Consider the following 15,685-nt stretch of genomic DNA (forward strand, 5'->3'; position numbering starts at 1 on the left):
ACTGCACTCCAGCTTGGACAACAGAGTGAGACTTTGTTTAACAACAACAGTTAGTTTTTCGTCACATGGGAGATGCTAAAAAGAATAAACATCACTTAATTTTCTCTTTGTTTCCATTTGATCAGCCATGGATTGTTATAAAACTTCACCAAGCCATTCATGGATTTACCCCACTGTGATCCTCTGCGTATTTGGTTTTTTCTCCATGATGAGACCCTCAGAACCATTTCTTATCCCATATTTATCTGGACCAGATAAAAACCTGACCAGTGCAGAGGTAAGTTAACATATATACATATCTTAATGTGTGTGTGTGTGTTTTAATTTTATAGGACTTGAACAAGGATACAGGGCTTCACTCAACTTGAAATAAGATGAATACATTGAGCTTAATGAGCCTGATTTTTATAATATTTGTCATATAATAGAACTTTTCAAACTATTTCCCCTTCATACTTGCAAAAAATTGCAGCCAAAACACATTACATGTACTATCAGATTTTTAATTTGCATAGAGTTCTAACATTTGTGTTAATGATAAGAACCTTTCAGGTTTCCATTGATTCTATGATACTAATTCTAAAACAGCATCACTGTCAGGCACAGGATTTAGATCTAAATAAACTCACAGGCTGCTAATAAACAGGATCTCATAAAGAACTGTGGTATTTCTTTATGACACCATTGACCAGTAGCAGGTGAGCCATTAACAGCTTTATCTCCCAGCCCCTGCCTCCTTCTCCGGAATGCCAGATTCTCTTACTTAAAAAATCAATGTCTTTCTTCTTTTTTCTTTTTCTTTCTTTTTTTTTTTTTTTTTTTTTTTTTTGAGATGGAGTCTTACTCTGTGTCACAGACTGGAGTGCAATGGCATGATCTTGGCTCACCGCAACCTCCATCTCCCAGGTTCAAATGATTCTCCTCCCTCAGCCTCCCGAGTAGCTGGGACTACAGGCATGACTCACCATACCCAGCTAATTTTTGCATTTTTAGTAAAGACAGGGTTTCACCATGTTGGCCAGGCTGATCTTGAACTCCTGGCCTCAAGAGATCCAACCACCTCGGCCTCCCAAAGTGCTGGCGTTACAGGCATGAGCCACCACCCCTGGCCTCGTATTTCTTTATAACAAATACAACAAGAAAAGGCACTGACCTAACTGCAAAACTACCCTGGGCTGATTTTACAATCTCCAGCCTTAGCCTTGAAAACACTATGTAAACTGTGTGGCTTCATCTACAAGACTAATTGGTGCCACCAGTGGTGAGGTGGCAAGGACAGAAAGGCAAGCTTGTTCTGTAGTATCAGATCACTCAGGGACAGCCCTGTTTCAGAGTTGCACAGGTCGAAGCATGCCACAATTAAGACAACAAAGAACAGAGTCAGGAGCAGGAGGAACTCAATGAATCCATGGGGGTCTGCTTCTACAGCAACTATGGACCAGTTAATAGACCCTCCCTCCACGGAGCAGCTCAGTGTGGTCTTTGTGTGGTCTCAGTGTGGTCTTTGCTCTGTGCCCTCCTACTTTCTCCAGCAACCTCAGTGATACAGGTGCCAAGGTGGGTAAGTTCAGTGATTTGAGAGGCTGCTGCACTCACCGGTCATGCCCCACAGATCAGCAATTCCAGTCCTTCCTCCTATGGAAATTGAGATTCCCATGCATTTCTGTCTAAATGCCTGAGATGACCCATCTTAAACTGAGGCATAGACAAATCAGCAGAATTGTTATGGGGAGCAGGGGGATGGTTGGGAACCTAGCAAATTTGCCCAGGAAGGAAAATGAGATACATTACTTGCTTCCAGTCTGTAATTTGGCAAAGTTATTTACTCTTTCCCTATCTTCCCATATCTTTCCAGACATTGGAAGGGCTGAAATGTTTGATGTAGTGTTAGATCATATGAAAATAAAGGCTGTTGGATTCTTTTAACATGGTTGCCTTTTATCTAATGTTAACATTTGAACAAGAAAATGGTATTTTTTAAGAATCTGAAAAACTTGGAAGTGTCCAAAAACTTTTTAACTCATCTATTCACTCACCTGTACATGCTATTTTTTTTTTATTTTTTTTGTTTTTTTTTGGAGACAGCGTTTCACTCTTGTTTAGGCTGGAGTGCAATGGTGCAATCTTGGGCCACCACAACCTCTGCCTCCCGGGTTCAAGCGATTCTCCTGCTTCAGCCTTCAGAAGTAGCTGGGATTACAGGCATCTGCCACCGTGCCCAGCTAATTTTTTTGTATTTTTTAGTAGAGATGGGGTTTCACCATGTTGACCAGGTGAGTCTTGAACCCCTGACCTCAGGTGATCCAGCCACCTCAGCCTCCCAAAGTGCTGGGATTATAGGCATGAGCCACCACACCCTGCCTGTACATACTCTATAAACTTAATATATAATTCTGACTGCACACTAAGCCAATATATTCTTCTACTGGGATATATCTAAGTGTATAAATTGGTTGGTTTTTACCAATGGGAAAGGAGACTGTCTTTTCTTAGTGACTTCCTTGAAAATTGGTTTTCTCATTATGTTTCTCCATAATGCAAATAATTTCGAATTGGATGCAGAATTTGAGGTACAAACCACAGGTACCTTCGTAAAGTACTAGTACTTCATGGTCATGCAATTTACCAACGTTGCAGATGACAAATGAGATCTTCCCCGTTTGGACATACTCCTACCTGGTGCTGCTGCTGCCTGTGTTTGTCCTCACCGATTACGTCCGCTACAAGCCAGTCATCATCTTGCAAGGCATTAGCTTCATCATTACCTGGCTGCTGCTCTTGTTTGGCCAAGGAGTGAAGACCATGCAGGTTGTAGAGTTCTTCTACGGGATGGTCACCGCCACCGAGGTGGCCTACTATGCCTACATATACAGCGCGGTCAGCCCTGAGCACTATCAGAGAGTGAGCGGCTACTGCAGGAGCATCACGCTGGTCGCCTACACAGCAGGGTCCGTGCTGGCCCAACTCTTGGTATCCCTGGCGCACCTGTCGTACTTTTACCTCAATGTCATATCCTTGGCCTCTGTCTCCGTAGCCTTCATTTGCTCACTTTTCCTACCAATGCCCAAGAAGAGCATGTTTTTTCATGCAAAACCCAGCAAAGAAATAAAGAAGTCGTCAAGCATGAGTGTGGTGTTAGAGGAAACTCGTGAAGGTGAAGCACCAGGCTGTGAAGAGCAGAAACCCACATCAGAAACACCCAGCACCTCAGAGAAGCTGAAAGACTGCCAGCCAAACAACCTGAAACCAAGCAATGTGACTTTGGAAGTTTTTGTGCAGTGGTTCCAAGATTTGAAGGAGTGCTACTCCTCAAAACGTCTTTTGTATTGGTCTCTGTGGTGGGCTTTCGCTACGGCAGGTTTTAACCAGGTTGTGAACTATGTTCAAATCCTGTGGGATTACAAGGCACCATCCCAAGTTTCCTCCATTTATAATGGGGCAGTAGAAGCTATTGCAACCTTTGGAGGTAAGCAAATGTCACTTGCTCTTGCTTTGTTGACTTTACCACCTTAAGCCCATTTCTCAAGGTACTGAACTTCATGGCAGCAAATTAGCTCTGTTCAGAAGGCAGAATAACTGTTTTCAATCAAGAATGAAAGTCACTGGAAAAATAAGAATACCATGACTTTCTACTGTGTTGTAGTTACAGCAGGTAACTCTTAGGCACTCAGGGCTTAGCACCAAACCATGAAATTCTAGTTGAATCCCTAAGATTTGAATTCATCATTAGCACAAGGGTTAATAGCATGCCCTGTTCTTTTAGCATTATTTTTAATATCAAAATATATAAATATATGTGTGTATGTTTTTATTAAGAAAACAAATTAAGGATTCCAAATTCTCACTGAGAGTCTTGTTAACACAGGATTTGAACTAGCTAGCATACATCTATATTAATTGTAGGCTATACACCAGCAACTTTCAAAAGCAGCTTTCTCATGATATTTAAATGTGGAGTGGAAATGTTGTGTAAGTCAGGATTTTAATATCAGAGGGAAATCTCTTTTTGAAGTTTAATCTACAATAAATATTTATTTCCTAGCAAATGGAAGCTTAAATGTCCAATGAGACTTTGAAGATATTTTTAGGAAGTGAGAATTTGCCCCACCCTCATTTACAAAAAGTTTTAGAAAAAATTCATGTCACCTTCATTGTACTATTATCTCCCTTTTGGAAAGCTTCAATTTAACTCCTGAAAACCAGGACTGTGCCAGAATTGCTTCGCTGAAATTACTGCTCCCACATTCCAAATTTGTCAGGGGAAAATAGTTTTTTTTTTCCTTTGTAGTCATGATCATATGTGGGAAAGCTAATAAAATGTTAGTGTAGTAATTAGAAATCTAAATACCTTTTTAAAATTTTATTTATTTATTTTAGACGGAGTCTTGCTTTGGCACTTAGGCTGGAGTGCAGTGTTACCATCTCAGCTCATTGCAACCTCTGCCTCCCGGGTTCAAGCAATTCTCCTGCCTCAGTCTCCCAGATAGTTGGGATTACAGGTGCTCTCTACCACACTGATTTTTGTATTTTTGTAGAGATAAGGTTTCACCATGTTGACCAGGCTAGTCTCTAACTCCTGACCTCAGGTGACCCTCCCACCTCGACCTCCCAAAGTGCTAGGATTACACGAGTGTGCCACTGTGCTCTGCCCTAAATACCTTTTATTTTTGTTAAAGAGAATAGCAAGTACTAACCCTAATTACTGTCAATTATTCAATTTCTTGAACTCTGTAAGTCAATATAGATGTTTTCACCCAAAGCTGCTCAAGTAAATTAGGTCAGATGTTGAAGACTTCAGGGTGGAGATTGGAAATAAAACTAAGGTTACTTTTTTTTTTTTGAGATAAAGTTTTGCCGTTGTTGCCCAGGCTGGAGTGCAATGGCATGATCTCGGCTCACCACAACCTCCAGCCTCCTGGGTTCAAGCTATTCTCCTGCCTCAGCCCCCCAAGTAGCTGGGATTATAGGCATGTGCAACCACACCCAGATATATATATATATATAATTTGTGTTTTTAGTAGAGATGCGGTTTCTCCATGTTGGTCAGGCAGGTCTCGAACACCCAACCTCAGGTGATTCGCCTGCCCGGGCCTCCCAAAGTGCTGGGATTACAGGCATGAACCACCATGCCTGGCCTAAGATTACTAATGATTAAAAATAAAGACTAAAACTGGATGGAACAAGGAAAAAAGACCAAAACTATCATTGCAACACATCTGGTACTCATCACTGAAAAAGACTTACAACAAAACTGAGAAAAGAAAGGCAAATAGGCCAGGTGTATTCCCAGAGAACTTATGTCATCTTTTTCCATTCCTGCACGTTGTTTTGAGTGACCAGGTTACTGTATCATTCCTCCCCACACCGCTGTGGTTAGGAATCTTTCTGGCCCCTCTGCAGAGTCCAGTGCCTGGTATGTAGTTGACACACACCACAGTTAAAAGTGTGATGACTCAATGGCCAAAAGAATAGGAAGTGAAAAGGAAAGGCAAAAGAAAATATGGCTGAGGAAAGGATAGATCCACATTCAGGTCCATCACACAATTTTGTGAAAGCAATATATTCATCTTTTAGAATTACCCGAGACCTGGATTTTTAAGAGAGGGTGTTGATACTTCTTGCATGCAAAGTCATTATATTTGATTGTCTTCAGTGTTTCTTTTTCAGGGGCTGTGGCTGCCTTTGCAGTGGGTTTTGTGAAAGTCAACTGGGACCTTCTGGGAGAGCTGGCTCTGGCGGTCTTCTCAGTTGTCAATGCTGGTTCTCTATTGCTCATGCATTACACAGCCAACATCTGGGCATGCTATGCTGGCTATTTGATATTCAAGTCAAGCTATATGCTTCTTATAACCATAGCAGTGTAAGTTTTACCAACCACTCCTAAAACTGAACAGTATTCCTCTAAGAATTTCAGAAGGATTTTAGTCAATTGCAATATTAAATGTTGACTACTTTATATTAAATTAGACACAACTAAGCCAGCTTTTCATTTAACTATTTGTTCTCTGAACATTGCTACAACATACATTTAGTCATCAAGGTAAAAAAAAAGCTCTGTAGGTTTATAAACCAAAAGCAATGATACATTGTCAGGTTTTTCTTTTTATTTTGTTTTGTTTGAGACATCCTCTTGCTCCGTTGCCCAGGCTGGAGAGCAGTGGTGCGATCATGGCTCAATGAAGCCTTGACTTCCCAGGCTCAGGTGAGTCTCCAACCTCAACCTCCTGAGTAGCTGGGACAACAAGCATGTGCCATCATGCCTAGCTAATTTTTTGTATTTTGTAGAGATGGGATTTCACCATGTTGCTCAGGGTGGTCTCAGACTCCTGCGCTCAAGTGATCCACCTGCCTTGGCCTCCCAAAGTGCTGGAATTACAAGTGTGAGCCACCACATCCAGCACCATTGTCAGGTTTTGATTTATTTCCAGCAGTTTTCCACATAAAGTGTGGCATCATCTGCTTTTAAATAGGTTTAGATTTCATCCCTACTTTCATTTGGTTACTTGTGAAATTCTAGGCGCAGACTTTTGTGACACAACAGATTCTCAGGAAAGTTATTTAAAAGTTGGATATAAAAAAAGGAGATGCAAAGATAACAAGAAAACTTTCACTGCAGTCATATATGGAATCAAATAGTTTTTCTTTTCTTTCGTTCTGAGACAGGGTCTCACCCAGGCAGGAGTGCAATGACACAATCATAGCACACCACAACCTTGGTCTTCTGGGCTCAAGCAGTCCTCCCACCTCAGCCTCCCGAGTAGCTGAGACTACCGGTGCACACCACCATGCCTAGCTAATTTTTTTTAGATTTTCATTTTTGTAGAGACAGAGTGTCATTGTGTTGCCCAGGTTGGTCTCAAACACCTGAGCTCAAGTAATCCACTGGCCTCAGCCTCTGAAAGTGGTAGGATTATAGGTGTGAGCCACTATGCCAGGTCTAGTTTTTAATCATTTTGTAAAAATGATTTCTGAGATTTAGAGTTTCCTATTACTTTTGCTTCTATTTTCTCTTTAAGAAAATGATTTAAAAACCACCTTGTTTCATATGTAAGTACAGTTAAAGCTTACTGCAGAAAATATGCTTTGCTATTAACCAAAAAAGGTGAGAAACATTTGAATTTCAAATTGCATGAAAGAAGTGAAGACAAAAGTTTCATCGAGTTTTGCTTTTAATTTGTGAAAAAAATGTTTTATAAACAATTCACAACACAGAAATATGAGCACTCCAAAAAAAATCATCTGACAAAGGAAAAAAAAATAGTTGGTATGTTTATTTTCTTCACAAAAGCGTCTCAGATTAATAAATCAGAATCATGTATCTTGGGTTGCTTTTTTTTGATGTGAGGATTTTGTTAAAGTAGGATTATATCATTTCTTTGCATTAAAAAAAATATTCATGGCTGGGCATGGTGGCTCACACCTGTAATTCCAGCACTTTGGGAGGCCAAGGCAGGTGAATCACCTGATGTCAGGAGTTCGAGATCAGCCTGGCCAACATGGTGAAACCTCCTATCTACTAAAAATATAAAAATTAGCTGGGCACGGTGGAGCGCCTGTAATCCCAGCTACTGGGGAGGCTGAGGCAAGAGAATCACTTGAACTTGGAAGGTGGAGGTGCACATTCTCAACAGCATTTATTGTCTTTTGGATAAAAGCCATCTTAATTGAAGTGAGATAATATCTCATTGTAGTTTTGATTTACATTTCTCTAATCAATGACGTTGAGCACCTTTTCATATACCTGTTTGGCATTTGTATGTCTTTAAAGATACATCTATTCTTTTGCTGATTTTTAATCTGATTATTAGATTTTTTTTTCCCTATAAAGTCGTTTGAACTTCTAGATATTCTGGTTTTTAATCCCTTGTCATATGGGTAGTTTGCAGTTTTCCATTCTGTGGGTTGCCTGTTTCCTTGGCTGTGCAGGAGCTTTTTAACTTGATGTGATCCCATTTGTCCATTTTTGCTTTGGTTGCCTGTGTTTGTTGGATACTCAATAAATCTTTGGCCACTCTAATGTCACAGAGAGTTTCCACAATGTTTTCTTGCAGTCGTTTCATAATTTGAGGTCTTAGATCTAAGTCATTAATCCATTTTGACTTGATTTTGTATATGGTGAGAGATAAGGGTCTACTTTCATTCATTCTTCATATGAATATCCAGTTTCACCGTTTATGGAAGAGACTGTCTTTTCCCCAATGTATGTTCCTGGCACCTTTGTTCAAAATGGGTTTACTGTAGGTGTGTAAGTTCACTATTGGATTTCTGAGTTCACTCTTCTGTTCCATTTGTCTAAATGTCTATTTTTATGCCAGAACTATGCTGTTTTGGTTACTATAGCTCTGTAGTATAATTTAAAGTCAGGTAATGTGATTCCTCCAGTTTTGTTTTTTTGTTGTTGTTTTGTTTTGCTTAGGATAACTTTGGCTATTCTGGGTCTTCTGTGATTTCATATAAATTTTAGAATTGTTTTTTCTATTTCTTTGAAGAATATCATTGGCATTTTGATAAGGATTGCATTGAATCTGTAGATTGCTTTGTATAGTATGGGAATTTTAACAATATTGATTCCTCCAGTCCATGAATATGGAGTATCTTTCAATTTGTGTGTGTGTGCACTCTCTTCAATTTCTTGTATCAGTGTTTTATAGTTTTTGTTGTAAAGATCTTTCACTTCTTTAGTTAATTCTTAGGTATTTTATTTTATCTGTAGCCATTGTAAATAGGATTACTTTCTTGATTTCTTTTTTAGATTGTTCTCTGTTTGCATATAGAAATGTTACTGAGTTTTGTATGTTGATTTTATGTCCTGCAAATATATTGATCTTATTTATCCACTCTAATAGTTTATTGGCAAGAGTCTTTAAGTTTTCCTAAATGTAAGATCATATCACCTGCAAACAAGGATAATTTGACTTCAGCCTTTCCAATGTGGATACCCTTTATTTCTTTCTCTCGTCTGATTGCTCTAGATAAGACTTTCAATGCTATGTTGAATAGTGGTGTAAAAGTGGGCATCCTTGTCATGTTCCAAATCTTAAGAGAGTAAAGCATTTCAGTTTTTTCCCATTCAGCCTGATACTAGCTATGGGTATGTCATATATGGCTTTTACTATGTCGAGTATGTTCCTTATATACAAAGTTTTTTTTAGGGCATTTATCATGAAGGGATGTTGAACTGTATCAAATCTTTCTTTAGCATCAATTGAATGATCATAGTTTTTGTCCTTCTTTCTGTTGATGTGATGTATCACATTGATTTATTTGCATATGTTAAATGATCCTTGCATTCCTGGGATAAATCCCACTTAGTCATGATATGTGATCTTTCTAATGTATTGTTGAATTCAATTTGCCAGTATTTTGTTGAGGATTTTTTGCATCAATATTCTTCAGAGATTGACCTGTAGTTGTTTTTCGTTTTTTGTTTGTTTGTTTGTTTGTTTGTTTGTTTTAATGTGTCTTTGGTTTTGGCGTTAGGGTAGAATGAGTTTGGAAGTATTCCCTCCTCTGCTTTTCAGAATAGTAGGCTTTTATAGAATTCAGCAGTGAAGCCATTGGGTCCTGGGCTTTTCTTTAGTGGGAGACTTTTTTATTATGACTTCAATCTCATTACTTGTTATTGGTCTGCTCAGGTTTTGGATCTCTTCATGGTTCAATCTGGGTAGGTTGTTTGTATCTAGGAGTTTATCCATCTCTTCTAGATTTTCCCATTTATTGCATATACTTGCTCATAGTAGCCACTGATGATCCTTTGAATTTCTGCAGTATTGGTTGTAATGTCTCCTTTTACATCTCTAGTTTTATTTACTTGGGTCTTCTCTCTTTTTCTTAGTCTGGCTAAATGTTTGCCAATTTTATCTTTTTAAAAACTCAACTTGTTTCATTGACCTTTTGTATTGTTTTCTTCATTTCAATTTCATTTATTTCTGCCCTGATGTTTATTATCTCTTTTCCTCTACTAATTTTAGGTTAGGTTTACCCCTGCTTTTCTAGTTCTTTAAGATGCATTGCTAGGTTATTTACTTGAGGCTTTTCTCCTTCTTTTTTTTTTTTGAGACAGAACCTCACTGTGTTGCCCAGGCTGGAGTGATGGAGTGAACTATTGTGATCTCTACTCATTGCAACCTCTGCCTTCTGTGCTCAAGTGATCCTCCTGCCTCAGACCACAGCATGGGACCACAGCATGCACCATGATAGCTGGCTAATTTTTTGTATTTTTGGTAGAGATGGAGTTTCACCATGTTGCCCAGGCTGGTCTAGAACCCCAGAGCACAAGTGATTCATCTGCCTCAGCCTCGCAGAGTGCTGGAATTACAGGCATGGGCCACCACACCCAGCCTCTCTTCTTTTTTATGTAGGCACTTGTAGCTATAAACTTCCGTCTTAGTACTGCTTTCACTGTGTCCTCTAGGTTTTGGCATGTTGTGTTTCCGTTATCATTTGTTTCAAGAAATTTTTCAGTTTCTCTCAATTTCTTCATTGACCCACTGGTCATTCGGGCCATACTGTTTAATTTCCATAAGTTTCTATAGTTTCCAAAATTCCTCTTGTTGTTGATTTCTAGTTTTATTCTATTGTGGTCAGAGACGATCTTTGATATTAATTATTTCCAATTTTTGAATACGTTTTAAGAGTTGTTTTGTGATCTAACATCTCTGTTTAGTTTGTTTGGTGAGAACATGTTTTCCCGGATAATCTTGATGCTTATGGATGTTCTTCAGTGTCAGAGTATTGAAGAGTTGTGTTTATCGTAGTCTTTGCTGTCTGAGCTTTTTTGTACCTGTCCTCGTTGGGAAGGCTTTCCAGGTATTCAGAAGGATTTGGGTGTTGTGATCTAAACCATATCTACATTAGGGAGCACCCCAAGCCCAGTAACACTGTGGTTCTAGAAGGCTCTTAGAGGTACTGCTTTGGTGGTCTTGGATAAGATCCAGAAGAATTCTCTGGATTACCAGACAGAGATACTTGTTCTTTTCCCTTACTTTCTCCCAGACAATCTCTCACTCTATCTTTGCTGTACTACCTAGAGCTGGAGGTGGGTGACACAAGTACCCCTGTGGCCACTAATTTCTATTTTTTAAGACTTCCACCCATGTATATTATTATTATTAAAATGCTTATTTATGTTTAATGATAGATTTCAGATTGCAGTTAATCTGAGTGTGGAACGCTATGCCCTGGTATTTGGAATCAATACCTTTATTGCCTTGGTGATTCAGACCATCATGACTGTGATTGTAGCAGATCAGAGAGGGCTTAACTTGCCAATCAGCATTCAGGTAAGCTGCAATACTTCTGTTTTCAACTAGGTAATCTCAAAGATTTCTCAACCTTACAACAAGCAATATTTAAATTTCTGAATTCCTTGGTTAAGCAAACTTAAAAATATATACAATTCCTTAATTATCATATTATAACACACTAAGTAGGTTTTAAGCAATAATTGCATCTAAGACAACATTTACCTGGATAAGGCAGGTAAAAAGTAACCTCAGTGCTTAAATTTATTCTTGGAGACATTGACTGTAGCGTTGCACTGGCCTCGAAACAAAGATATAGGGATAGATCAATGAGATTTAGTGCTTTTCTGTTTTGTTTTGTTTTGCTTTTTACTATTGATGACAGTGGCTATGATTTTAACCCAAGCAACCTGCTCTGAAGCCAAGACTCTGAGTCACTATATTGCTTGCATTTTCTTACTTGATCTTGATTTCTTACTTGATAGGAGAGTATTGTTCAACCTAAAAGACCAATATTTAAAAACCTGGGTCTCAGTTATCCCATAATCCAAGCAAACCAACAGTATCATGATGTATTATCATTGACATAGATGGGCATATTTTATATGTGGCTAATTATTTGTTTTTCTCCAGTTTTTAGTTTATGGGAGCTATTTTGCAGTAATTGCTGGAATTTTCTTAATGAGAAGCATGTATATTATCTACTCAACCAAATGCCAAAAGGATCTACAGAGCCTGGCTCCAAATGAGAAACCAGACGGGTCACATCCAGAGGAAGAGAGTAATATCATCATGTCAATAAAACTCTAACCTCATTGCATCAACTGCAGCAGTAGCTTTCAAAGTTATGCAATAATAAGGAAGGATTTGAGATGGGTGGCATGTGTTTTGCCATAACCTGACATGCTTTGCAAATCTGGATCCCAATGGACCTTTCAAAACCGCAACAAAACTTCAGTTTTAGATGAGTTCTCCATGTGCCCAATTTTACTGGATGCCATTGACAGGACCCATCATCACAATTAAACAACCCATATTGGGGACCTCCTGTGACTAGTAGCAACTGGAAAATTCTGGGTTTTATCACTTGTAAGGACATGCAGATGGCATAGAACAAAACCACGAGAAAACTCCAGCCATCCTAGAGGTAATATTCATCATTTGTGAGGAGAAATACTAGCGGGACTGATCCTCTTGCTTGGCTTAAATACTTGTTTGATTTTACCAAAGAAGTCAACACCTGGGACATTTTTGTCACACAAGCCATTTTCTTTCCTCTTCTAATAAGTATATTTCTGTTTAAGTTATAGTTCTCTAAGAGAATTACAAGGTTTGTCCCACTTCTAAGAGCTTCTCTTCAACTCTGATAACCGCATTATTCACAAGTTATACTTTTATAGTGTTATCATTAAATTTTTTAATGATTATTTTTTATTTTGTGTTCTGAGTTTTGCTGTTGAAAGTCTACCTCAAGCATAGCTCCAGATCCTCTTGTGTATTTTCAGAATGACACTCAGGTCATTTCTCAGTGGCCTGGGAGAGGCAGTGAGCCTTCTCTCCACCTTTATCCTATAGAGGTGTTAATGCATCTATGGGCCAGGTGTGGTGGCTCACTCCTGTAATCCCAGCAATTTGGGAGGCCAAGGTGAGAGTTTTGCTTGAGGGAGGTTCAAGACCAGCCTAGGCAACACAGTGAGACCTGACTCTGCTAAAAAATTAAACCATTAGCTGGGCAGCATGGTGTGTGCCTGTAGCCCAGCTACTTTGGAGGTTATGGTGGGAGGATGGCTTGAGCACAGCCATCAGAGACTGCAGTGAGCTGTGATTGTACCACTGCACTCTAGCCTGGGGAACAAAGTAAGACTCCCATCACCTCCCGCGCCCCACAAAAAAAAGAGCACCTGTGTGATGTCTGTCTAAAACAGGAAAACTTAAAGGAGGTTTCTAGAAGTACTAAAAATAAGAAAACACGGATGGAAAGAGTGTGTGGAATAAAACACCAGATTTTTTTTCTTTTCTTTTTTTTAGAGACAGGGTCTCACTTTCTCACCCAGTCTGGAATGCAGTGGCGCGATCTTGGCTCACTGCAAACTCCACCTTCTGGGTTCAGGGCATTCCCCTGCCTTAGCCTCCCAAGTAGCTGGGACTATGGGTATGCACCACCATGCCAGGCTAATTTTTGTATTTTTAGTAGAGATGGGGTTTCACCATGTTGGCCAGGCTGGTCTCGAACTCCTGACCTCAGGTGATCTGCCCGTCTCTGCCTCCCAAAGTGTTGGGATTACAAGTGTGAGTCACCTCGCCTGCTCTGTTATCCTTCTTTTTTAACTTGTTATACTGGAGGTGTTAGACATCACAATTAGACAAGCAAGAAAAATCAGAAGTCAAAAATTGGAAAGGAGGCAAGGTGCAGTGGCTCATACCTGTAATCTCAATACTTTGGAAGACTGAGGTGGACAGATCACATGAGGCTAGGAGTTGGAGGCAAGCCTGGGCAACATGGTGAAAATCCATAGGTGCTGAAAATATGAAAATTATCCAGGTGTGGTGCATGCCTGTAATTCCAGCTACTCGAAGGCTGACACACAAGAATCACTTGAACTTGGGAGGCAGAGGTTGCAGTGAGCTGAGATTGTGCCACTGCACTCCAGCCTGAGTGAGACCTGTCTCCTAAAACAAAATAAAACAAAAAAAAGCCCGGGTGTGGTGGCTCATGCCTGTAATCCCAGCACTTTTGTGGGGGGTAAGGCAGGCAAATCATTTGAGGTCAGGAGTTCAAGACCAGCCTGGCCAACATGGTGAAATCCCGTCTCTACTAAAAACACAAAAAATCAGCTGGGCATGGTGGCAAGCATCTGTAATCTAACCCCAGCTACTTGGGAGGCCGAGGCAGGAGAAGTGCTTTAACCCTGGACGCAGAGGTTGCAGTGAACCAAGATCTCGCCACTGCACTCCAGCCTGGGCGACAAAGTGAGACTCCATTTCAAAAACAGAAAAAATTAACCCGTAAGTCTTTGGAGATTTTAGACTATGATAAATGTAGCATCTCATAAAAGGAGGGAAAATATAGACTAATAAGAAAGAAACAATTTGGTGGGGGGAGGACATAATGTGGACTCAAACATGCTATAGTGACTATCAAACTACAAAAGTACTAGAGAAAAACATGTAAGAATTATTTTATAGCCTCAAAGCTTTTTAAAGCAAAAAAAAAAAATCCTAGAGGTCATAAAAGAAAAAATGTCAGTAGCATGAGGCAGGATAATTGCTTTAACCCAGGAGGCAGAAGTTACAGTGAGCAGAGATCGCACCATTGCACTCCACCAGCCTGGGCGACAGAGTGATGCTCCGTTTCAAGGAAAAAAAAAAAAGCAAAAAAACTAAACTTATGCATGAAAGAACAACACAACAAAGCCAAAAGACAAATAATCATCTGGGAGAAATATTGCAACTCACATCAGTACCACAAGCTACTTTTTCTAATTTGTAAAGAACCAGTACAAATTGGTTAAAAAAAGAAGAGAGATCAACAGCCTAATAGAAAAATGAGCAAAGGACATGAACAGGGAATTCAGAGAAAGGAAAATACTAGTTGCTTATAGATGTAAAAGATGCTTCAATTTACTCATACAGTAAATTAAAACTACACAGATATGCCATTTTTCACCTATCAGACTGGAAAATATTCCAAAAGTGTAACAATACACTGTTCTCCAGGAGTAGGTTAACATGTTAACCTCAAAGCAGTCTCAAAGACTGTTGGTGGGAGTGTAATCCATTTCATTGCTATGAAGGAAAATCTGTCATTCTCAAAATTGCAAATATATGCATCTTTAAACCTATCCATTTCTCCTCTGAAGCATATGTACACTGCCTGCTTGCCTGCGAACTGACTTCTAGAGAAGGTCTTTCATTACAGTATTGTTTCTAAGAACACAGAATTGAAAACAATTTAAATTTCAATGAAAGGGGACAAAAATGCATTATGATTCATTCACATGTTGACCTATAACAAAATTAACTGCCAAAACATGAGGAAGATCTTTAAATAGTGACACAGAACTCTAAGAGCTCTACTATCAAGTGGAAAAAGTTCCAGCACCAAAGTAGTAATGAATGCAACAATTCAGCATTTGTATAAAAAGGAGAAAAAGATTTGTATTGCCTTATATATGCATATAACTTTCCTGAAAAGACAAATGGGGCCAGGCACAGTGGCTCACACCTGTAATCCTATCACTTTGGGAGGCTGAGTCAGGTGGATTGCTTGCACTCAGGATTTCAAGACCAGCCTGGGCAACATGGTGAAACCCTGTCTCTAGAAAAAATACAAAAATTAGCCGGGCATAGTGGCTCACACCTGTACTTCCAGCTCCTTGAAGGGCTGAGAAGGGAGAATTGCTTGAGCCCAGTAGGTGGAGGTTGCAGTGAGCTGAGATCAT

General features: G+C 39.5%; 1 protein-coding gene across 2 annotated transcripts in view; it reads left to right on the plus strand.

The window, feature by feature from the left end:
• Nucleotides 1-12,675, plus strand: part of SLC19A3 (solute carrier family 19 member 3) — a 29,232-nt gene extending 16,557 nt beyond the window's left edge. The window contains exons 2-6 of one of the 2 annotated variants that reach the window (XM_032278005.1): nt 126-277; nt 2,638-3,466; nt 5,668-5,860; nt 11,141-11,282; nt 11,877-12,675. In XM_032278005.1, the coding sequence (XP_032133896.1) occupies nt 128-277; nt 2,638-3,466; nt 5,668-5,860; nt 11,141-11,282; nt 11,877-12,053 (1,491 nt within the window). In that variant the 5' untranslated portion in view covers nt 126-127 and the 3' untranslated portion in view covers nt 12,054-12,675. Of the gene's footprint in view, nt 1-125; nt 278-2,637; nt 3,467-5,667; nt 5,861-10,063; nt 10,179-11,140; nt 11,283-11,876 lie in introns of those variants that run through there. The other variant, XM_032278006.1, reaches the window with a different exon arrangement.
• Nucleotides 12,676-15,685: the final 3,010 nt, after the last annotated feature.

The sequence above is a fragment of the Sapajus apella genome, unplaced genomic scaffold (assembly GCF_009761245.1).
Source record: "Sapajus apella isolate SASKATOON/1434 unplaced genomic scaffold, GSC_monkey_1.0 scaffold10, whole genome shotgun sequence".
NCBI lineage: Eukaryota > Metazoa > Chordata > Mammalia > Primates > Cebidae > Sapajus > Sapajus apella.